The sequence below is a fragment of the Hemitrygon akajei genome, chromosome 6 (assembly GCF_048418815.1).
Source record: "Hemitrygon akajei chromosome 6, sHemAka1.3, whole genome shotgun sequence".
NCBI lineage: Eukaryota > Metazoa > Chordata > Chondrichthyes > Myliobatiformes > Dasyatidae > Hemitrygon > Hemitrygon akajei.
This window is the reverse complement of record NC_133129.1, coordinates 113,000,445-113,027,942: the sequence shown is the minus strand read 5'-3', so window position 1 is coordinate 113,027,942 and position 27,498 is coordinate 113,000,445. Positions and strand designations below refer to the sequence as shown.

At 46.9% G+C, this 27,498-nt stretch overlaps 1 protein-coding gene across 1 annotated transcript in view; it reads right to left on the bottom strand.

The window, feature by feature from the left end:
* The window catches only part of agbl2 (AGBL carboxypeptidase 2), an 83,825-nt gene extending 58,455 nt beyond the window's left edge, over positions 1 to 25,370 (bottom strand). The window contains exon 1 of the mRNA XM_073050047.1: positions 25,102 to 25,370. Coding sequence (XP_072906148.1) covers positions 25,102 to 25,143 — 42 coding nt within the window. The 5' untranslated portion in view covers positions 25,144 to 25,370. The remainder of the gene's footprint in view (positions 1 to 25,101) is intronic.
* Positions 25,371 to 27,498: the final 2,128 nt, after the last annotated feature.

Below are 27,498 nucleotides of genomic sequence, written 5' to 3'. Positions count from 1 at the left end.
ATTCACCCGGCATATTCCACAACACTCTGTATATTCACCTGGCACATTCCACAACACTCTGTATATTCACCCGGCACATTCCACCCCACTCTGTATATTCACCCGGTACATTCCACAACACTCTGTATATTCACCCGGTACATTCCACAACACTCTGTATATTCACCCGGCACATTCCACCCCACTCTGTTTATTCACCCGGCATATTCCACAACACTCTGTATATTCACCCGGCACATTCCACCCCACTCTGTATATTCACCCAGTACATTCCACCCCACTCTGTATATTCACCTGGTACATTCCACACCACTCTGTATATTCACCCGGCACATTCCACAACACTCTGTATATTCACCCGGCACATTCCACTAAACAGTGTATATTCTCACGACACATTACACTAAACTGTGTATATTCACACGACACATTACACACCCCACTACATATTCACCCGGCACATTCCACTAAACAGTGTATATTCACACAACACATTCCACTAAACAGTGTATATTTACCCGGCACATTCCACTAACATTGTATATTCACACGACACATTCCACTAAACAGTGTATATTCTCACGACACATTACACACCCCGCCGTATATTCACACGACACATTCCACTAAACAGTGTATATTCACAGGACACATTACACACCCCGCTGTATATTCACCCGGCACATTCCACTAAACAGTGTATATTCACACGACACATTACACACCCCGCTGTATATTCACAGGACACATTCCACACCACTCTGTATATTCACCCGGCACATTCCACCCCACTCTGTATATTCACCCGGCACATTCCACAACACTCTGTATATTCACCCGGCACATTCCACCCCACTCTGTATATTCACCCGGTACATTCCACAACACTCTGTATATTCACCCGGTACATTCCACCCCACTCTGTATATTCACCCGGCACATTCCACCCCACTCTGTATATTCATCCGGTACATTCCACACTAATCTGCATATTCACCCGGTACATTCCACCCCACTCTGTATATTCACCCGGCACAATCGACCCCACTCTGTATATTCACCCGGCATAATCCACACCACTCTGTATATTCACCTGGCACATTCCACCCCACTCTGTATATTCACCCGGTACATTCCACCCCACTCTGTATATTCACCTGGTACATTCCGCACCACTCTGTATATTCACCCGGCACATTCCACAACACTCTGTATATTCACCCGGCACATTCCACCCCACTCTGTATATTCACCCGGTACATTCCACAACACTCTGTATATTCACCCGGCACATTCCACCCCACTCTGTATATTCACCCGGCACATTCCACCCCACTCTGTATATTCACCCGGTACATTCCACAACACTCTGTATATTCACCCGGTACATTCCACAACACTCTGTATATTCACCCGGCACATTCCACCCCACTCTGTATATTCACCCGGCATATTCCACAACACTCTGTATATTCACCTGGCACATTCCACAACACTCTGTATATTCACCCGGCACATTCCACCCCACTCTGTATATTCACCCGGTACATTCCACAACACTCTGTATATTCACCCGGTACATTCCACAACACTCTGTATATTCACCCGGCACATTCCACCCCACTCTGTTTATTCACCCGGCATATTCCACAACACTCTGTATATTCACCCGGCACATTCCACCCCACTCTGTATATTCACCCAGTACATTCCACCCCACTCTGTATATTCACCTGGTACATTCCACACCACTCTGTATATTCACCCGGCACATTCCACAACACTCTGTATATTCACCCGGCACATTCCACTAAACAGTGTATATTCTCATGACACATTACACTAAACTGTGTATATTCACACGACACATTACACACCCCACTACATATTCACCCGGCACATTCCACCCAACTGTGTATATTCACACGACACATTACACACCCCACTACATATTCACCCGGCACATTCCACTAAACAGTGTATATTCACACGACACATTACACACCCCGCTGTATATTCACACGACACATTCCACTAAACAGTGTATATTCACAGGACACATTACACACCCCGCTGTATATTCACACGGCACATTCCACCCAACTGTGTATATTCACACGACACATTACACACGCCGCTGTATATTCACACGACACATTCCACCCAACTGTGTATATTCACCCGACACATCCCACACAATTCTGTATATTCATCCGGCACATTCCACACTACCGCGTATATTCATCCGGAACATTCCACACCACTCTGTATATTCACCCGGTACATTCCACCCCACTCTGTATATTCACCCGGCACATTCCACCCCACTCTGTATATTCACCCGGTACATTCCACCCCACTCTGTATATTCACCTGGTACATTCCACACCACTCTGTATATTCACCCGGCACATTCCACAACACTCTGTATATTCACCCGGCACATTCCACCCCACTCTGTATATTCACCCGGTACATTCCACAACACTCTGTATATTCACCCGGCACATTCCACCCCACTCTGTATATTCACCCGGCACATTCCACCCCACTCTGTATATTCACCCGGTACATTCCACAACACTCTGTATATTCACCCGGTACATTCCACAACACTCTGTATATTCACCCGGCACATTCCACCCCACTCTGTATATTCACCCGGCATATTCCACAACACTCTGTATATTCACCTGGCACATTCCACAACACTCTGTATATTCACCCGGCACATTCCACCCCACTCTGTATATTCACCCGGTACATTCCACAACACTCTGTATATTCACCCGGTACATTCCACAACACTCTGTATATTCACCCGGCACATTCCACCCCACTCTGTTTATTCACCCGGCATATTCCACAACACTCTGTATATTCACCCGGCACATTCCACCCCACTCTGTATATTCACCCAGTACATTCCACCCCACTCTGTATATTCACCTGGTACATTCCACACCACTCTGTATATTCACCCGGCACATTCCACAACACTCTGTATATTCACCCGGCACATTCCACTAAACAGTGTATATTCTCACGACACATTACACTAAACTGTGTATATTCACACGACACATTACACACCCCACTACATATTCACCCGGCACATTCCACTAAACAGTGTATATTCACACAACACATTCCACTAAACAGTGTATATTTACCCGGCACATTCCACTAACATTGTATATTCACACGACACATTCCACTAAACAGTGTATATTCTCACGACACATTACACACCCCGCCGTATATTCACACGACACATTCCACTAAACAGTGTATATTCACAGGACACATTACACACCCCGCTGTATATTCACCCGGCACATTCCACTAAACAGTGTATATTCACACGACACATTACACACCCCGCTGTATATTCACAGGACACATTCCACACCACTCTGTATATTCACCCGGCACATTCCACCCCACTCTGTATATTCACCCGGCACATTCCACAACACTCTGTATATTCACCCGGCACATTCCACCCCACTCTGTATATTCACCCGGTACATTCCACAACACTCTGTATATTCACCCGGTACATTCCACCCCACTCTGTATATTCACCCGGCACATTCCACCCCACTCTGTATATTCATCCGGTACATTCCACACTAATCTGCATATTCACCCGGTACATTCCACCCCACTCTGTATATTCACCCGGCACAATCGACCCCACTCTGTATATTCACCCGGCATAATCCACACCACTCTGTATATTCACCTGGCACATTCCACCCCACTCTGTATATTCACCCGGTACATTCCACCCCACTCTGTATATTCACCTGGTACATTCCGCACCACTCTGTATATTCACCCGGCACATTCCACAACACTCTGTATATTCACCCGGCACATTCCACCCCACTCTGTATATTCACCCGGTACATTCCACAACACTCTGTATATTCACCCGGCACATTCCACCCCACTCTGTATATTCACCCGGCACATTCCACCCCACTCTGTATATTCACCCGGTACATTCCACAACACTCTGTATATTCACCCGGTACATTCCACAACACTCTGTATATTCACCCGGCACATTCACCCCACTCTGTATATTCACCCGGCATATTCCACAACACTCTGTATATTCACCTGGCACATTCCACAACACTCTGTATATTCACCCGGCACATTCCACCCAACTCTGTATATTCACCCGGTACATTCCACAACACTCTGTATATTCACCCGGTACATTCCACAACACTCTGTATATTCACCCGGCACATTCCACCCCACTCTGTTTATTCACCCGGCATATTCCACAACACTCTGTATATTCACCCGGCACATTCCACCCCACTCTGTATATTCACCCAGTACATTCCACCCCACTCTGTATATTCACCTGGTACATTCCACACCACTCTGTATATTCACCCGGCACATTCCACAACACTCTGTATATTCACCCGGCACATTCCACTAAACAGTGTATATTCTCACGACACATTACACTAAACTGTGTATATTCACACGACACATTACACACCCCACTACATATTCACCCGGCACATTCCACCCAACTGTGTATATTCACACGACACATTACACACCCCACTACATATTCACCCGGCACATTCCACTAAACAGTGTATATTCACACGACACATTACACACCCCGCTGTATATTCACACGACACATTCCACTAAACAGTGTATATTCACAGGACACATTACACACCCCGCTGTATATTCACACGGCACATTCCACCCAACTGTGTATATTCACACGACACATTACACACGCCGCTGTATATTCACACGACACATTCCACCCAACTGTGTATATTCACCCGACACATCCCACACAATTCTGTATATTCATCCGGCACATTCCACACTACCGCGTATATTCATTCGGAACATTCCACACCACTCTGTATATTCACCCGGTACATTCCATCCCACTCTGTATATTCACCCGGCACATCCCACCCCATTCTGTATATTCACCCGGTACATTCCACCCCATTCTGTATATTCACCCGGCACATTCCACCCCACTCTGTATATTCACCCGGCACATTCCACAACACTCTGTATATTCACCCGGCACATTCGACCCTACTCTGTATATTCACCCGGTACATTCCACAACACTCTGTATATTCACCCGGTACATTCCACAACACTCTGTATATTCACCCGGCACATTCGACCCCACTCTGTATATTCACCCGGTACATTCCACAACACTCTGTATATTCACCCGGCACATTCCACCCCACTCTGTATATTCACCCGGTACATTCCACAACACTCTGTATATTCACCCGGTACATTCCACAACACTCTGTATATTCACCCGCTACATTCCACAACACTCTGTATATTCACCCGGCACATTCCACCCCACTCTGTATATTCACCTGGTACATTCCACAACACTCTGTATATTCACCAGGCACATTCCACCCCACTCTGTATATTCACCCAGTACATTCCACACCACTCTGTATATTCACCCGGCACATTCCACCCCACTCTGTATATTCACCCGGCACATTCCACCCCACTCTGTATATTCACCCGGCACATTCCACAACACTCTGTATATTCACCCGGCACATTCCACCCCACTCTGTATATTCACCCGGTACATTCCACAACACTCTGTATATTCACCCGGTACATTCCACCCCACTCTGTATATTCACCCGGCACATTCCACCCCACTCTGTATATTCATCCGGTACATTCCACACTAATCTGCATATTCACCCGGTACATTCCACCCCACTCTGTATATTCACCCGGCACAATCGACCCCACTCTGTATATTCACCCGGCATAATCCACACCACTCTGTATATTCACCTGGCACATTCCACCCCACTCTGTATATTCACCCGGTACATTCCACCCCACTCTGTATATTCACCTGGTACATTCCACACCACTCTGTATATTCACCAGGCACATTCCACAACACTCTGTATATTCACCCGGCACATTCCACCCCACTCTGTATATTCACCCGGTACATTCCACAACACTCTGTATATTCACCCGGTACATTCCACAACACTCTGTATATTCACCCGGCACATTCCACCCCACTCTGTATATTCACCCGGCATATTCCACAACACTCTGTATATTCACCCGGCACATTCCACAACACTCTGTATATTCACCCGGAACATTCCACCCCACTCTGTATATTCACCCGGTACATTCCACAACACTCTGTATATTCACCCGGTACATTCCACAACACTCTGTATATTCACCCGGCACATTCCACCCCACTCTGTATATTCACCCGGCATATTCCACAACACTCTGTATATTCACCCGGCACATTCCACCCCACTCTGTATATTCACCCAGTACATTCCACCCCACTCTGTATATTCACCTGGTACATTCCACACCACTCTGTATATTCACCCGGCACATTCCACAACACTCTGTATATTCACCCGGCACATTCCACTAAACAGTGTATATTCTCACGACACATTACACTAAACCGTGTATATTCACACGACACATTACACACCCCACTACATATTCACCCGGCTCATTCCACCCAACTGTGTATATTCACACGACACATTACACACCCTACTACATATTCACCCGGCACATTCCACTAAACAGTGTATATTCACACGACACATTACACACCCCGCTGTATATTTACCCGGCACATTCCACTAAACAGTGTATATTCTCACGACACATTACACACCCCGCTGTATATTCACACGACACATTCCACTAAACAGTGTATTTTCACAGGACACATTACACACCCCGCTGTATATTCACACGGCACATTCCACCCAACTGTGTATATTCACACGACACATTACACACGCCGCTGTATATTCACACGACACATTCAACCCAACTGTGTATATTCACCCGACACATCCCACCCAATTCTGTATATTCATCCGGCACATTCCACACTACCGCGTATATTCATCCGGAACATTCCACACCACTCTGTATATTCACCCGGTACATTCCACCCCACTCTGTATATTCACCCGGCACATCCCACCCCATTCTGTATATTCACCCGTTACATTCCACCCCATTCTGTATATTCACCCGGCACATTCCACCCCACTCTGTATATTCACCCAGTACATTCCACACCACTCTGTATATTCACCCGGCACATTCCACCCCACTCTGTATATTCACCCGGCACATTCGACCCTACTCTGTATATTCACCCGGTACATTCCACAACACTCTGTATATTCACCCGGTACATTCCACAACACTCTGTATATTCACCCGGCACATTCGACCCCACTCTGTATATTCACCCGGTACATTCCACAACACTCTGTATATTCACCCGGCACATTCCACCCCACTCTGTATATTCACCCGGTACATTCCACAACACTCTGTATATTCACCCGGCACATTCCACCCCACTCTGTATATTCACCCAGTACATTCCACACCACTCTGTATATTCACCCGGCACATTCGACCCTACTCTGTATATTCACCCGGTACATTCCACAACACTCTGTATATTCACCCGGTACATTCCACAACACTCTGTATATTCACCCGGCACATTCGACCCCACTCTGTATATTCACCCGGTACATTCCACAACACTCTGTATATTCACCCGGCACCTTCCACCCCACTCTGTATATTCACCCGGTACATTCCACAACACTCTGTATATTCACCCGGCACATTCCACCCCACTCTGTATATTCACCCGGCACATTCCACAACACTCTGTATATTCACCCGGCACATTGCACCCCACTCTGTATATTCACCCGGTACATTCCACAACACTCTGTATATTCACCCAGTACATTCCACACCACTCTGTATATTCACCCGGTACATTCCACACCACTCTGTATATTCACCCGGCACATTCCACCCCACTCTGTATATTCACCCGGCATATTCCACACCACTCTGTATATTCACCTGGCACATTCCACCGCACTCTGTATATTCACCCAGTACATTCCACCCCACTCTGTATATTCACCTGGTACATTCCACCCCACTCTGTATATTCACCTGGTACATTCCACACCACTCTGTATATTCACCCGGCACATTCCACCCCACTCTGTATATTCACCCGGTACATTCCACAACACTCTGTATATTCACCCGGCACATTCCACCCCACTCTGTATATTCACCCGGTACATTCCACAACACTCTGTATATTCACCCGGTACATTGCACAACACTCTGTATATTCACCCGGCACATTCCACCCCACTCTGTATATTCACCCGGCATATTCCACAACACTCTGTATATTCACCCGGCACATTCCACAACACTCTGTATATTCACCCGGAACATTCCACCCCACTCTGTATATTCACCCGGTACATTCCACAACACTCTGTATATTCACCCGGTACATTCCACAACACTCTGTATATTCACCCGGCACATTCCACCCCACTCTGTATATTCACCCGGCATATTCCACAACACTCTGTATATTCACCCGGCACATTCCACCCCACTCTGTATATTCACCCAGTACATTCCACCCCACTCTGTATATTCACCGGTACATTCCACACCACTCTGTATATTCACCCGGCACATTCCACAACACTCTGTATATTCACCCGGCACATTCCACTAAACAGTGTATATTCTCACGACACATTACACTAAACCGTGTATATTCACACGACACATTACACACCCCACTACATATTCACCCGGCACATTCCACCCAACTGTGTATATTCACACGACACATTACACACCCTACTACATATTCACCCGGCACATTCCACTAAACTGTGTATATTCACACGACACATTACACACCCTACTACATATTCACCCGGCACATTCCACAAAACAGTGTATATTCACACGACACATTTCACACCCCGCTGTATATTTACCCGGCACATTCCACTAAACAGTGTATATTCTCACGACACATTACACACCCCGCTGTATATTCACACGACACATTCCACTAAACAGTGTATTTTCACAGGACACATTACACACCCCGCTGTATATTCACACGACACATTCCACTAAACTGTGTATATTCACACGACACATTACACACCCCGCTGTATATTCACACGGCACATTCCTCTCAACTGTGTATATTCACACGACACATTACACACCCCGCTGTATATTCACACGGCACATTCCACCCAACTGTGTATATTCACACGACACATTACACACGCCGCTGTATATTCACACGACACATTCCACCCAACTGTGTATATTCACCCGACACATCCCACCCAATTCTGTATATTCATCCGGCACATTCCACACTACCGCGTATATTCATCCGGAACATTCCACACCACTCTGTATATTCACCCGGTACATTCCACCCCACTCTGTATATTCACCCGGCACATCCCACCCCATTCTGTATATTCACCCGTTACATTCCACCCCATTCTGTATATTCACCCGGCACATTCCACCCCACTCTGTATATTCACCCGGCACATTCCACCCCACTCTGTATATTCACCCAGTACATTCCACACCACTCTGTATATTCACCCGGCACATTCCACCCCACTCTGTATATTCACCCGGCACATTCGACCCTACTCTGTATATTCACCCGGTACATTCCACAACACTCTGTATATTCACCCGGTACATTCCACAACACTCTGTATATTCACCCGGCACATTCGACCCCACTCTGTATATTCACCCGGTACATTCCACAACACTCTGTATATTCACCCGGTACATTCCACAACACTCTGTATATTCACCCGGCACATTCGACCCCACTCTGTATATTCACCCGGCACATTCCACCCCACTCTGTATATTCACCCAGTACATTCCACACCACTCTGTATATTCACCCGGCACATTCGACCCTACTCTGTATATTCACCCGGTACATTCCACAACACTCTGTATATTCACCCGGCACATTCGACCCCACTCTGTATATTCACCCGGTACATTCCACAACACTCTGTATATTCACCCGGCACATTCCACCGCACTCTGTATATTCACCCGGCACATTCCACCCCACTCTGTATATTCACCCGGCACATTCCACAACACTCTGTATATTCACCCGGCACATTCCACCCCACTCTGTATATTCACCCGGTACATTCCACAACACTCTGTATATTCACCCGGTACATTCCACAACACTCTGTATATTCACCCGGCACATTCCACCCCACTCTGTATATTCACCCAGTACATTCCACACCACTCTGTATATTCACCCGGCACATTCCACCCCACTCTGTATATTCACCCGGTACATTCCACACCACTCTGTATATTCACCCGGCATATTCCACACCACTCTGTATATTCACCCGGCACATTCCACCGCACTCTGTATATTCACCCAGTACATTCCACCCCACTCTGTATATTCACCTGGTACATTCCACCCCACTCTGTATATTCACCTGGTACATTCCACACCACTCTGTATATTCACCCGGCACATTCCACCCCACTCTGTATATTCACCCGGCATATTCCACAACACTCTGTATATTCACCCAGCACATTCCACCCCACTCTGTATATTCACCCGGTACATTCCACACCACTCTGTATATTCACCCGGCACATTCCACCCCACTCTGTATATTCACCTGGTACATTCCACACCACTCTGTATATTCACCCGGCACATTCCACCCCACTCTGTATATTCACCCGGTACATTCCACACCACTCTGTATATTCACCCGGCACATTCCACCCCACTCTGTATATTCACCCGGTACATTCCACAACACTCTGTATATTCACCCGGCACATTCCACCCCACTCTGTATATTCACCCAGTACATTCCACACCACTCTGTATATTCACCCGGCACATTCCACCCCACTCTGTATATTCACCCGGCACATTCCACCCCACTCTGTATATTCACCCGGCACATTCCACAACACTCTGTATATTCACCCGGCACATTCCACCCCACTCTGTCTATTCACCCGGTACATTCCACACCACTCTGTATATTCACCCGGCACATTCCACCCAACTGTGTATATGCACACGACACATTACACACCCCACTACATATTCACCCGGCACATTCCACTAAACAGTGTATATTCCCACGACACATTACACACCCCGCTGTATATTCACCCGGCACATTCCAGTAAACAGTGTATATTCACACAACACATTCCACTAAACAGTGTATATTCACACGACACATTACACAACCCACTACATATTCACCCGGCACATTCCACCCAACTGTGTATATTCACACGACACATTACACATCCCACTACATATTCACCCGGCACATTCCACTAAACAGTGTATATTCACACAACACATTCCACTAAACAGTGTATATTTACCCGGCACATTCCACTAACATTGTATATTCACACGACACATTCCACTAAACAGTGTATATTCTCACGACACATTACACACCCCGCCGTATATTCACACGACACATTCCACTAAACAGTGTATATTCACAGGACACATTACACACCCCGCTGTATATTCACCCGGCACATTCCACTAAACAGTGTATATTCACACGACACATTACACACCCCGCTGTATATTCACAGGACACATTCCACACCACTCTGTATATTCACCCGGCACTTTCCACCCCACTCTGTATATTCACCCGGCACATTCCACAACACTCTGTATATTCACCCGGCACATTCCACCCCACTCTGTATATTCACCCGGTACATTCCACAAGACTCTGTATATTCACCCGGTACATTCCACCCCACTCTGTATATTCACCCGGCACATTCCACCCCACTCTGTATATTCATCCAGTACATTCCACACTAATCTGCATATTCACCCGGTACATTCCACCCCACTCTGTATATTCACCCGGCACAATCGACCCCACTCTGTATATTCACCCGGCATAATCCACACCACTCTGTATATTCACCTGGCACATTCCACCCCACTCTGTATATTCACCCGGTACATTCCACCCCACTCTGTATATTCACCTGGTACATTCCACACCACTCTGTATATTCACCCGGCACATTCCACAACACTCTGTATATTCACCCGGCACATTCCACCCCACTCTGTATATTCACCCGGTACATTCCACAACACTCTGTATATTCACCTGGTACATTCCACAACACTCTGTATATTCACCCGGCACATTCCACCCCACTCTGTATATTCACCCGGCATATTCCACAACACTCTGTATATTCACCTGGCACATTCCACAACACTCTGTATATTCACCCGGCACATTCCACCCCACTCTGTATATTCACCCGGTACATTCCACAACACTCTGTATATTCACCCGGTACATTCCACAACACTCTGTATATTCACCCGGCACATTCCACCCCACTCTGTTTATTCACCCGGCATATTCCACAACACTCTGTATATTCACCCGGCACATTCCACCCCACTCTGTATATTCACCCAGTACATTCCACCCCACTCTGTATATTCACCTGGTACATTCCACACCACTCTGTATATTCACCCGGCACATTCCACAACACTCTGTATATTCACCCGGCACATTCCACTAAACAGTGTATATTCTCACGACACATTACACTAAACTGTGTATATTCACACGACACATTACACACCCCACTACATATTCACCCGGCTCATTCCACCCAACTGTGTATATTCACACGACACATTACACACCCTACTACATATTCACCCGGCACATTCCACTAAACAGTGTATATTCACACGACACATTACACACCCCGCTGTATATTCACACGACACATTCCACTAAACAGTGTATATTCACAGGACACATTACACACCCCGCTGTATATTCACACGGCACATTCCTCCCAACTGTGTATATTCACACGACACATTACACACCCCGCTGTATATTCACACGACACATTCCACCCAACTGTGTATATTCACACGACACATTACACACGCCGCTGTATATTCACACGACACATTCCACCCAACTGTGTATATTCACCCGACACATCCCACCCAATTCTGTATATTCATCCGGCACATTCCACACTACCGCGTATATTCATCCGGAACATTCCACACCACTCTGTATATTCACCCGGTACATTCCACCCCACTCTGTATATTCACCCGGCACATCCCACCCCATTCTGTATATTCACCCGGTACATTCCACCCCATTCTGTATATTCACCCGGCACATTCCACCCCACTCTGTATATTCACCCGGCACATTCCACAACACTCTGTATATTCACCCGGCACATTCGACCCTACTCTGTATATTCACCCGGTACATTCCACAACACTCTGTATATTCACCCGGTACATTCCACAACACTCTGTATATTCACCCGGCACATTCGACCCCACTCTGTATTTTCACCCGGTACATTCCACAACACTCTGTATATTCACCCGGCACATTCCACCCCACTCTGTATATTCACCCGGTACATTCCACAACACTCTGTATATTCACCCGGTACATTCCACAACACTCTGTATATTCACCTGCTACATTCCACAACACTCTGTATATTCACCCGGCACATTCCACCCCACTCTGTATATTCACCTGGTACATTCCACAACACTCTGTATATTCACCAGGCACATTCCACCCCACTCTGTATATTCACCCAGTACATTCCACACCACTCTGTATATTCACCCGGCACATTCCACCCCACTCTGTATATTCACCCGGCACATTCCACCCCACTCTGTATATTCACCCGGCACATTCCACAACACTCTGTATATTCACCCGGCACATTCCACCCCACTCTGTATATTCACCCGGTACATTCCACAACACTCTGTATATTCACCCGGTACATTCCACCCCACTCTGTATATTCACCCGGCACATTCCACCCCACTCTGTATATTCATCCGGTACATTCCACACTAATCTGCATATTCACCCGGTACATTCCACCCCACTCTGTATATTCACCCGGCACAATCGACCCCACTCTGTATATTCACCCGGCATAATCCACACCACTCTGTATATTCACCTGGCACATTCCACCCCACTCTGTATATTCACCCGGTACATTCCACCCCACTCTGTATATTCACCTGGTACATTCCACACCACTCTGTATATTCACCAGGCACATTCCACAACACTCTGTATATTCACCCGGCACATTCCACCCCACTCTGTATATTCACCCGGTACATTCCACAACACTCTGTATATTCACCCGGTACATTCCACAACACTCTGTATATTCACCCGGCACATTCCACCCCACTCTGTATATTCACCCGGCATATTCCACAACACTCTGTATATTCACCCGGCACATTCCACAACACTCTGTATATTCACCCGGAACATTCCACCCCACTCTGTATATTCACCCGGTACATTCCACAACACTCTGTATATTCACCCGGTACATTCCACAACACTCTGTATATTCACCCGGCACATTCCACCCCACTCTGTATATTCACCCGGCATATTCCACAACACTCTGTATATTCACCCGGCACATTCCACCCCACTCTGTATATTCACCCAGTACATTCCACCCCACTCTGTATATTCACCTGGTACATTCCACACCACTCTGTATATTCACCCGGCACATTCCACAACACTCTGTATATTCACCCGGCACATTCCACTAAACAGTGTATATTCTCACGACACATTACACTAAACCGTGTATATTCACACGACACATTACACACCCCACTACATATTCACCCGGCTCATTCCACCCAACTGTGTATATTCACACGACACATTACACACCCTACTACATATTCACCCGGCACATTCCACTAAACAGTGTATATTCACACGACACATTACACACCCCGCTGTATATTTACCCGGCACATTCCACTAAACAGTGTATATTCTCACGACACATTACACACCCCGCTGTATATTCACACGACACATTCCACTAAACAGTGTATTTTCACAGGACACATTACACACCCCGCTGTATATTCACACGGCACATTCCACCCAACTGTGTATATTCACACGACACATTACACACGCCGCTGTATATTCACACGACACATTCCACCCAACTGTGTATATTCACCCGACACATCCCACCCAATTCTGTATATTCATCCGGCACATTCCACACTACCGCGTATATTCATCCGGAACATTCCACACCACTCTGTATATTCACCCGGTACATTCCACCCCACTCTGTATATTCACCCGGCACATCCCACCCCATTCTGTATATTCACCCGTTACATTCCACCCCATTCTGTATATTCACCCGGCACATTCCACCCCACTCTGTATATTCACCCAGTACATTCCACACCACTCTGTATATTCACCCGGCACATTCCACCCCACTCTGTATATTCACCCGGCACATTCGACCCTACTCTGTATATTCACCCGGTACATTCCACAACACTCTGTATATTCACCCGGTACATTCCACAACACTCTGTATATTCACCCGGCACATTCGACCCCACTCTGTATATTCACCCGGTACATTCCACAACACTCTGTATATTCACCCGACACATTCCACCCCACTCTGTATATTCACCCGGTACATTCCACAACACTCTGTATATTCACCCGGCACATTCCACCCCACTCTGTATATTCACCCAGTACATTCCACACCACTCTGTATATTCACCCGGCACATTCGACCCTACTCTGTATATTCATCCGGTACATTCCACACTAATCTGCATATTCACCCGGTACATTCCACCCCACTCTGTATATTCACCCGGCACAATCGACCCCACTCTGTATATTCACCCGGCATAATCCACACCACTCTGTATATTCACCTGGCACATTCCACCCCACTCTGTATATTCACCCGGTACATTCCACCCCACTCTGTATATTCACCTGGTACATTCCACACCACTCTGTATATTCACCCGGCACATTCCACAACACTCTGTATATTCACCCGGCACATTCCACCCCACTCTGTATATTCACCCGGTACATTCCACAACACTCTGTATATTCACCCGGCACATTCCACCCCACTCTGTATATTCACCCGGCACATTCCACCCCACTCTGTATATTCACCCGGTACATTCCACAACACTCTGTATATTCACCCGGTACATTCCACAACACTCTGTATATTCACCCGGCACATTCCACCCCACTCTGTATATTCACCCGGCATATTCCACAACACTCTGTATATTCACCTGGCACATTCCACAACACTCTGTATATTCACCCGGCACATTCCACCCCACTCTGTATATTCACCCGGTACATTCCACAACACTCTGTATATTCACCCGGTACATTCCACAACACTCTGTATATTCACCCGGCACATTCCACCCCACTCTGTTTATTCACCCGGCATATTCCACAACACTCTGTATATTCACCCGGCACATTCCACCCCACTCTGTATATTCACCCAGTACATTCCACCCCACTCTGTATATTCACCTGGTACATTCCACACCACTCTGTATATTCACCCGGCACATTCCACAACACTCTGTATATTCACCCGGCACATTCCACTAAACAGTGTATATTCTCACGACACATTACACTAAACTGTGTATATTCACACGACACATTACACACCCCACTACATATTCACCCGGCACATTCCACCCAACTGTGTATATTCACACGACACATTACACACCCCACTACATATTCACCCGGCACATTCCACCCAACTGTGTATATTCACACGACACATTACACACGCCGCTGTATATTCACACGACACATTCCACCCAACTGTGTATATTCACCCGACACATCCCACACAATTCTGTATATTCATCCGGCACATTCCTCACTACCGCGTATATTCATCCGGAACATTCCACACCACTCTGTATATTCACCCGGTACATTCCATCCCACTCTGTATATTCACCCGGCACATCCCACCCCATTCTGTATATTCACCCGGTACATTCCACCCCATTCTGTATATTCACCCGGCACATTCCACCCCACTCTGTATATTCACCCGGCACATTCCACAACACTCTGTATATTCACCCGGCACATTCGACCCTACTCTGTATATTCACCCGGTACATTCCACAACACTCTGTATATTCACCCGGTACATTCCACAACACTCTGTATATTCACCCGGCACATTCGACCCCACTCTGTATATTCACCCGGTACATTCCACAACACTCTGTATATTCACCCGGCACATTCCACCCCACTCTGTATATTCACCCGGTACATTCCACAACACTCTGTATATTCACCCGGTACATTCCACAACACTCTGTATATTCACCCGCTACATTCCACAACACTCTGTATATTCACCCGGCACATTCCACCCCACTCTGTATATTCACCTGGTACATTCCACAACACTCTGTATATTCACCAGGCACATTCCACCCCACTCTGTATATTCACCCAGTACATTCCACACCACTCTGTATATTCACCCGGCACATTCCACCCCACTCTGTATATTCACCCGGCACATTCCACCCCACTCTGTATATTCACCCGGTACATTCCACAACACTCTGTATATTCACCCGGTACATTCCACAACACTCTGTATATTCACCCGCTACATTCCACAACACTCTGTATATTCACCCGGCACATTCCACCCCACTCTGTATATTCACCTGGTACATTCCACAACACTCTGTATATTCACCCGGCACATTCCACCCCACTCTGTATATTCACCCGGTACATTCCACAACACTCTGTATATTCACCCGGTACATTCCACCCCACTCTGTATATTCACCCGGCACATTCCACCCCACTCTGTATATTCATCCGGTACATTCCACACTAATCTGCATATTCACCCGGTACATTCCACCCCACTCTGTATATTCACCCGGCACAATCGACCCCACTCTGTATATTCACCCGGCATAATCCACACCACTCTGTATATTCACCTGGCACATTCCACCCCACTCTGTATATTCACCCGGTACATTCCACCCCACTCTGTATATTCACCTGGTACATTCCACACCACTCTGTATATTCACCAGGCACATTCCACCCCATTCTGTATATTCACCCGGCACATTCCACCCCACTCTGTATATTCACCCGGCACATTCCACAACACTCTGTATATTCACCCGGCACATTCGACCCTACTCTGTATATTCACCCGGTACATTCCACAACACTCTGTATATTCACCCGGTACATTCCACAACACTCTGTATATTCACCCGGCACATTCGACCCCACTCTGTATATTCACCCGGTACATTCCACAACACTCTGTATATTCACCCGGCACATTCCACCCCACTCTGTATATTCACCCGGTACATTCCACAACACTCTGTATATTCACCCGGTACATTCCACAACACTCTGTATATTCACCCGCTACATTCCACAACACTCTGTATATTCACCCGGCACATTCCACCCCACTCTGTATATTCACCTGGTACATTCCACAACACTCTGTATATTCACCAGGCACATTCCACCCCACTCTGTATATTCACCCAGTACATTCCACACCACTCTGTATATTCACCCGGCACATTCCACCCCACTCTGTATATTCACCCGGCACATTCCACCCCACTCTGTATATTCACCCGGCACATTCCACAACACTCTGTATATTCACCCGGCACATTCCACCCCACTCTGTATATTCACCCGGTACATTCCACAACACTCTGTATATTCACCCGGTACATTCCACCCCACTCTGTATATTCACCCGGCACATTCCACCCCACTCTGTATATTCATCCGGTACATTCCACACTAATCTGCATATTCACCCGGTACATTCCACCCCACTCTGTATATTCACCCGGCACAATCGACCCCACTCTGTATATTCACCCGGCATAATCCACACCACTCTGTATATTCACCTGGCACATTCCACCCCACTCTGTATATTCACCCGGTACATTCCACCCCACTCTGTATATTCACCTGGTACATTCCACACCACTCTGTATATTCACCAGGCACATTCCACAACACTCTGTATATTCACCCGGCACATTCCACCCCACTCTGTATATTCACCCGGTACATTCCACAACACTCTGTATATTCACCCGGTACATTCCACAACACTCTGTATATTCACCCGGCACATTCCACCCCAGTCTGTATATTCACCCGGCATATTCCACAACACTCTGTATATTCACCCGGCACATTCCACAACACTCTGTATATTCACCCGGAACATTCCACCCCACTCTGTATATTCACCCGGTACATTCCACAACACTCTGTATATTCACCCGGTACATTCCACAACACTCTGTATATTCACCCGGCACATTCCACCCCACTCTGTATATTCACCCGGCATATTCCACAACACTCTGTATATTCACCCGGCACATTCCACCCCACTCTGTATATTCACCCAGTACATTCCACCCCACTCTGTATATTCACCTGGTACATTCCACACCACTCTGTATATTCACCCGGCACATTCCACAACACTCTGTATATTCACCCGGCACATTCCACTAAACAGTGTATATTCTCACGACACATTACACTAAACCGTGTATATTCACACGACACATTACACACCCCACTACATATTCACCCGGCTCATTCCACCCAACTGTGTATATTCACACGACACATTACACACCCTACTACATATTCACCCGGCACATTCCACTAAACAGTGTATATTCACACGACACATTACACACCCCGCTGTATATTTACCCGGCACATTCCACTAAACAGTGTATATTCTCACGACACATTACACACCCCGCTGTATATTCACACGACACATTCCACTAAACAGTGTATTTTCACAGGACACATTACACACCCCGCTGTATATTCACACGACACATTCCACCCAACTGTGTATATTCACACGACACATTACACACGCCGCTGTATATTCACACGACACATTCCACCCAACTGTGTATATTCACCCGACACATCCCACCCAATTCTGTATATTCATCCGGCACATTCCACACTACCGCGTATATTCATCCGGAACATTCCACACCACTCTGTATATTCACCCGGTACATTCCACCCCACTCTGTATATTCACCCGGCACATCCCACCCCATTCTGTATATTCACCCGTTACATTCCACCCCATTCTGTATATTCACCCGGCACATTCCACCCCACTCTGTATATTCACCCAGTACATTCCACACCACTCTGTATATTCACCCGGCACATTCCACCCCACTCTGTATATTCACCCGGCACATTCGACCCTACTCTGTATATTCACCCGGTACATTCCACAACACTCTGTATATTCACCCGGTACATTCCACAACACTCTGTATATTCACCCGGCACATTCCACCCCACTCTGTATATTCACCCGGTACATTCCACAACACTCTGTATATTCACCCGGCACATTCCACCCCACTCTGTATATTCACCCGGTACATTCCACAACACTCTGTATATTCACCCGGCACATTCCACCCCACTCTGTATATTCACCCAGTACATTCCACACCACTCTGTATATTCACCCGGCACATTCGACCCTACTCTGTATATTCACCCGGTACATTCCACAACACTCTGTATATTCACCCGGTACATTCCACAACACTCTGTATATTCACCCGGCACATTCGACCCCACTCTGTATATTCACCCGGTACATTCCACAACACTCTGTATATTCACCCGGCACCTTCCACCCCACTCTGTATATTCACCCGGTACATTCCACAACACTCTGTATATTCACCCGGCACATTCCACCCCACTCTGTATATTCACCCGGCACATTCCACAACACTCTGTATATTCACCCGGCACATTGCACCCCACTCTGTATATTCACCCGGTACATTCCACAACACTCTGTATATTCACCCAGTACATTCCACACCACTCTGTATATTCACCCGGTACATTCCACACCACTCTGTATATTCACCCGGCACATTCCACCCCACTCTGTATATTCACCCGGCATATTCCACACCACTCTGTATATTCACCTGGCACATTCCACCGCACTCTGTATATTCACCCAGTACATTCCACCCCACTCTGTATATTCACCTGGTACATTCCACCCCACTCTGTATATTCACCTGGTACATTCCACACCACTCTGTATATTCACCCGGCACATTCCACCCCACTCTGTATATTCACCCGGTACATTCCACAACACTCTGTATATTCACCCGGCACATTCCACCCCACTCTGTATATTCACCCGGTACATTCCACAACACTCTGTATATTCACCCGGTACATTCCACAACACTCTGTATATTCACCCAGCACATTCCACCCCACTCTGTATATTCACCCGGCATATTCCACAACACTCTGTATATTCACCCGGCACATTCCACAACACTCTGTATATTCACCCGGAACATTCCACCCCACTCTGTATATTCACCCGGTACATTCCACAACACTCTGTATATTCACCCGGTACATTCCACAACACTCTGTATATTCACCCGGCACATTCCACCCCACTCTGTATATTCACCCGGCATATTCCACAACACTCTGTATATTCACCCGGCACATTCCACCCCACTCTGTATATTCACCCAGTACATTCCACCCCACTCTGTATATTCACCGGTACATTCCACACCACTCTGTATATTCACCCGGCACATTCCACAACACTCTGTATATTCACCCGGCACATTCCACTAAACAGTGTATATTCTCACGACACATTACACTAAACCGTGTATATTCACACGACACATTACACACCCCACTACATATTCACCCGGCACATTCCACCCAACTGTGTATATTCACACGACACATTACACACCCCACTACATATTCACCCGGCACATTCCACTAAACAGTGTATATTCACACGACACATTACACACCCCGCTGTATATTCACACGACACATTCCACTAAACAGTGTATATTCACACAACACATTCCACTAAACCGTGTATATTCACACGACACATTACACACCCCACTACATATTCACCCGGCACATTCCACAAAACAGTGTATATTCACACGACACATTTCACACCCCGCTGTATATTTACCCGGCACATTCCACTAAACAGTGTATATTCTCACGACACATTACACACCCCGCTGTATATTCACACGACACATTCCACTAAACAGTGTATTTTCACAGGACACATTACACACCCCGCTGTATATTCACACGGCACATTCCACCCAACTGTGTATATTCACACGACACATTACACACGCCGCTGTATATTCACACGACACATTCCACCCAACTGTGTATATTCACCCGACACATCCCACCCAATTCTGTATATTCATCCGGCACATTCCACACTACCGCGTATATTCATCCGGAACATTCCACACCACTCTGTATATTCACCCGGTACATTCCACCCCACTCTGTATATTCACCCGGCACATCCCACCCCATTCTGTATATTCACCCGTTACATTCCACCCCATTCTGTATATTCACCCGGCACATTCCACCCCACTCTGTATATTCACCCGGCACATTCCACCCCACTCTGTATATTCACCCAGTACATTCCACACCACTCTGTATATTCACCCGGCACATTCCACCCCACTCTGTATATTCACCCGGCACATTCGACCCTACTCTGTATATTCACCCGGTACATTCCACAACACTCTGTATATTCACCCGGTACATTCCACAACACTCTGTATATTCACCCGGCACATTCGACCCCACTCTGTATATTCACCCGGTACATTCCACAACACTCTGTATATTCACCCGGCACATTCCACCCCACTCTGTATATTCACCCGGTACATTCCACAACACTCTGTATATTCACCCGGCACATTCCACCCCACTCTGTATATTCACCCAGTACATTCCACACCACTCTGTATATTCACCCGGCACATTCGACCCTACTCTGTATATTCACCCGGTACATTCCACAACACTCTGTATATTCACCCGGCACATTCGACCCCACTCTGTATATTCACCCGGTACATTCCACAACACTCTGTATATTCACCCGGCACATTCCACCCCACTCTGTATATTCACCCGGCACATTCCACCCCACTCTGTATATTCACCCGGCACATTCCACAACACTCTGTATATTCACCCGGCACATTCCACCCCACTCTGTATATTCACCCGGTACATTCCACAACACTCTGTATATTCACCCGGTACATTCCACAACACTCTGTATATTCACCCGGCACATTCCACCCCACTCTGTATATTCACCCAGTACATTCCACACCACTCTGTATATTCACCCGGCACATTCCACCCCACTCTGTATATTCACCCGGTACATTCCACACCACTCTGTATATTCACCCGGCACATTCCACCCCACTCTGTATATTCACCCGGCATATTCCACACCACTCTGTATATTCACCCGGCACATTCCACCGCACTCTGTATATTCACCCGGTACATTCCACCCCACTCTGTATATTCACCTGGTACATTCCACCCCACTCTGTATATTCACCTGGTACATTCCACACCACTCTGTATATTCACCCGGCACATTCCACCCCACTCTGTATATTCACCCGGCATATTCCACAACACTCTGTATATTCACCCAGCACATTCCACCCCACTCTGTATATTCACCCAGTACATTCCACCCCACTCTGTATATTCACCTGGTACATTCCACACCACTCTGTATATTCACCCGGCACATTCCACAACACTCTGTATATTCACCCGGCACATTCCACCCCACTCTGTATATTCACCCGGTACATTCCACAACACACTGTATATTCACCCGGTACATTCCACCCCACTCTGTATATTCACCCGCCACATTCCACCCCACTCTGTATATTCATCCGGTACATTCCACACTAATCTGCATATTCACCCGGTACATTCCACACCACTCTGTATATTCACCCGGTACATTCCACACTAATCTGTATATTCACCCGGTACATTTCACCCCACTCTGTATATTCACCCGGTACATTCCACACCACTCTGTATATTCACCCGGCACATTTCACCCCACTCTGTCTATTCACCCGGTACATTCCACACCACTCTGTATATTCACCCGGCTCATTCCACCCCACTCTGTATATTCACCCAGCACTTTCCACACCACTGTGTATATTCACCCGGCACATTCCACACCCCTCTGTATATTCACCCGGTACATTACACCCCATTCAGTTTATTCACCTGGCATATTGCACACCCCTCTGTGTATTCACGCTACACATTCTACACCACCCTTTATATTCACACGGTGTATTCCACGGTAAATGTCCAGTTCTTAGTTCCTACTGTGAACATTCTACACACTCCATCTCACACCAGTGCGGTCTGAGGACCCTCTGCATCCTTGAACAACCAGTCCCTGAGCGTGCACGCACACACACTCCCGGTCCACCTCACTCTCACACCGAACACCTTTCGCATTCGTTCATCCAACGAATGAGTGGCTCCGGTACCTGTCCAGGGCTCTGACTCCAGTGATTCTCCCCGTTTCACCTCCGTGTCCGCAGGGAGTCGCTGCCTCGAACCGCGGTGGCTGGATCTCTCGGCTCCCGTGGCTTGATTCACCCCCAACACTGGTCGACCCCGGCTCTTCCCACTCCCTTTCTCCTCGTCCTAACCTGCTCACCGACTGCAATCTCAGACGTTGCTGCCTCCCCCACTCCGCACACACACTCTCCCTTCTCTTCCTCTCCTACTCTTCTCACTCCCTTCTCTTCCCCCACCCTTTCCTTGTTCACTCCCTCTCCCATTCACCCTTCTTCCAAACTTTCACCGGCGTTCTCCCCTCAGCTCCCTGGAACCCGGCCGTCGCCTGGCAACGCCAACAACACTCGGCGAGTGCTCTCGGGAATTCAGGAAGCGGCCGGACCCGGTGCCGGATTACAGGGCAGACAGTCTGGTGTCGAGCATCTGGAGCAGGTACAGTGAGGAACGGAGTGAAGCCAGAACAGTGACCGCGAAATCAGGTCCAGATTGAATACAGAGTGGGACAGTGTGAACGCAGAGCCAGCTTAATGAAGATTATACAAATGGCGGGGTGTCTAGGGAGGGGTAGCACCTCTGATGGGGGGCTGCCGTGTCCTTTTTCAGGGCAGCTCATTCTCCTTTGGTCCTCGCCTGGCGCTCAGCTCTCAACTGTTGCTCCAAGTAGCCATAACACGCGCAGCGGCCACTCCCCGGTAATCCGTCTCGGCAGACTGGCCAAACCAGGTGAGGGCAGACGACGGGTCTTCGACCCTCGGTGAGGTAGGGGATCTGCCTATCCCAGCGTGTGAAGTCTGACCCTGGCAGATTGAGTGGAGGAGACCGATTAATGGTCCAACGGTCGAGAAGGCAGGCCAGCAGGCGTTGTGGAGTGCTAAGAGCACGACAAGGCACTTAGACGTCCTGGTCATCCACTGCAAGAGGTGGTGATCTCTTCAAACTCACCCGGCTGAAGGCAAAGGCAAACCACTGCTGTAACCTGCCGAGTACATGATTTCCCAACATGTCAGAGCGGCGTGGAGGGAAATCGTCTGCCAACTGGAAATTCCAGATTGGACCTAATGTCGACGACGGTACATTTGGCAAATTTAAACGCCCACGGGGTATTTAGCTGCAAAAGAAAACAAACATTTGAATACTTACTTCATGTTTCCAAGGGGAACTAATATGATTAGTTTGATGAGACTGGGGAAGAAGTTGATAACCTTCCTAGACAGACAGGGGAAAAACCCGTGGTTAGTGTGGATTGCATTCAAGCAGTGCTGATATAGTGACGTCAGAGACACTATTAAGTACATATATCAATATATTAGGTAAATGAGCAGTGCCAGAATATTCCTTGACAACTTACTAGCTACTGTGTTTAAAGCAGGACATGGAAATCCACAGAACCACTGGCTATTTTGCATAATGTCAGTTTATCGTCAAGAAAGTTGCCACTTGACTCAAAGAAATAATGGAAACAAGCTATAAGGGCCTTCAAATGCAAAAATTATACATCTTAATCGTTACTGATTTTTCTGTACTAGTATCAGAAATATAAGAGTACTGTAGAAAATAAAAGAGTTGGAATGGAGTGCACCCATTTCTGAAGCCAGTCAGAGGCTATTAAAAAGCTCCAGATGTTCAAAATCCGAAACAAATATTGAAAATGCTCTTAGTTATAAAGCTTTGAATCAGGCCCTACAGCCTAACCCATCCATGCCAACCAATGTGCCTTCCTGATCTAGTCTCATTTACATGGCTTTGGTCCATATCTGTCTGTAAACCATGTGCTCTTTTAAACATTGTAATTGTACCTGATTCAACCACTTCCACTAGCAACCCTTTCCATATACCTAACACCTTGTGTTGAAAAATGGTCCCTCAGGTCCCATTTGAGTCTATGCCCTCTCACTTTAAACCTATGTCCTCTGGTTTTAGACTCCCCAACTCTGGAAAAAAAGAATGATGGAGTCAATATGACATTTTATAAACCTCTACAAGTTCACCCCTTAGCCTTCTATACTTTGGGGAAAACAAGTCCCTGCCTCTCATGTCTCACATCTGAAGCCCTCCAGTTGGTGGCAACATCTTTGCAAATTTCATCCTTCCTATAATATGACAACCAGTATTACACATGGCGTTCAAAGTAATTTATTATCCATATACAACCCTGAGTCATTTTCTTGTGGGCATACTCAAATCCAATAACCATAATAGAATCAATGAAAGACTGCACCAGCTGGCTGTGAAACCCGTGTGCAAAAGACATAAAACTGTGCAAATACAAAAAGTTTAAAGTAGATTTTATTATCAAAGTACATATACGTCAGGCTGGCTGGTGCATAGTGGCATCAGTGCCGGACTTTGGAGCAACGACTCCCAAGTTCGAATCCAGCCGGCTCCCTTGCATGCTTTCAATCTGTGCTGGGTTGAGCATCCAGCTAGCAACTTGGCCTCATAAAAATAAGAAAGCCTGCTAAAAAATGCTGTCACGATGGTGTCCCGATGACTCCACTTGGAGTTGAGGACTTTCTTCTTCTTCACATATATATCACCATATATATTTTCTTGGGGGGGGGGGTACTCAACAGATCTATAAAATAATAACTATAACAGAATCAATGAACAACCTCCAAACTACAGCTTTCAACCAGAGTGCAGAGACAGCAAACTGCAAATGCAAAAAGAAACATTAATATAAATTAATGTGCAATAAATATTGAGAACATTAGACGAAGAGTCCTTGAAAGTGAGTCCATAGGTTGTGGGAACTAACTTATCTTCAACTAAGATAAGTTGAAGAGCCTGATGGTTGAGGGGTAGTAACTTTTCCTAAACCTGGTGGTGTGTGCCCGAAGGCTCTTGTGCCTTCTTCCTGATGGCAGCTGCAAGAAGGAAACATGTCTTGGGTGCTGCTTTCCTGTGACGACAATTCACGTAGATGTGCTCAATGATTAGGAGGGCTTTACCTGTGATGGACTGGGCT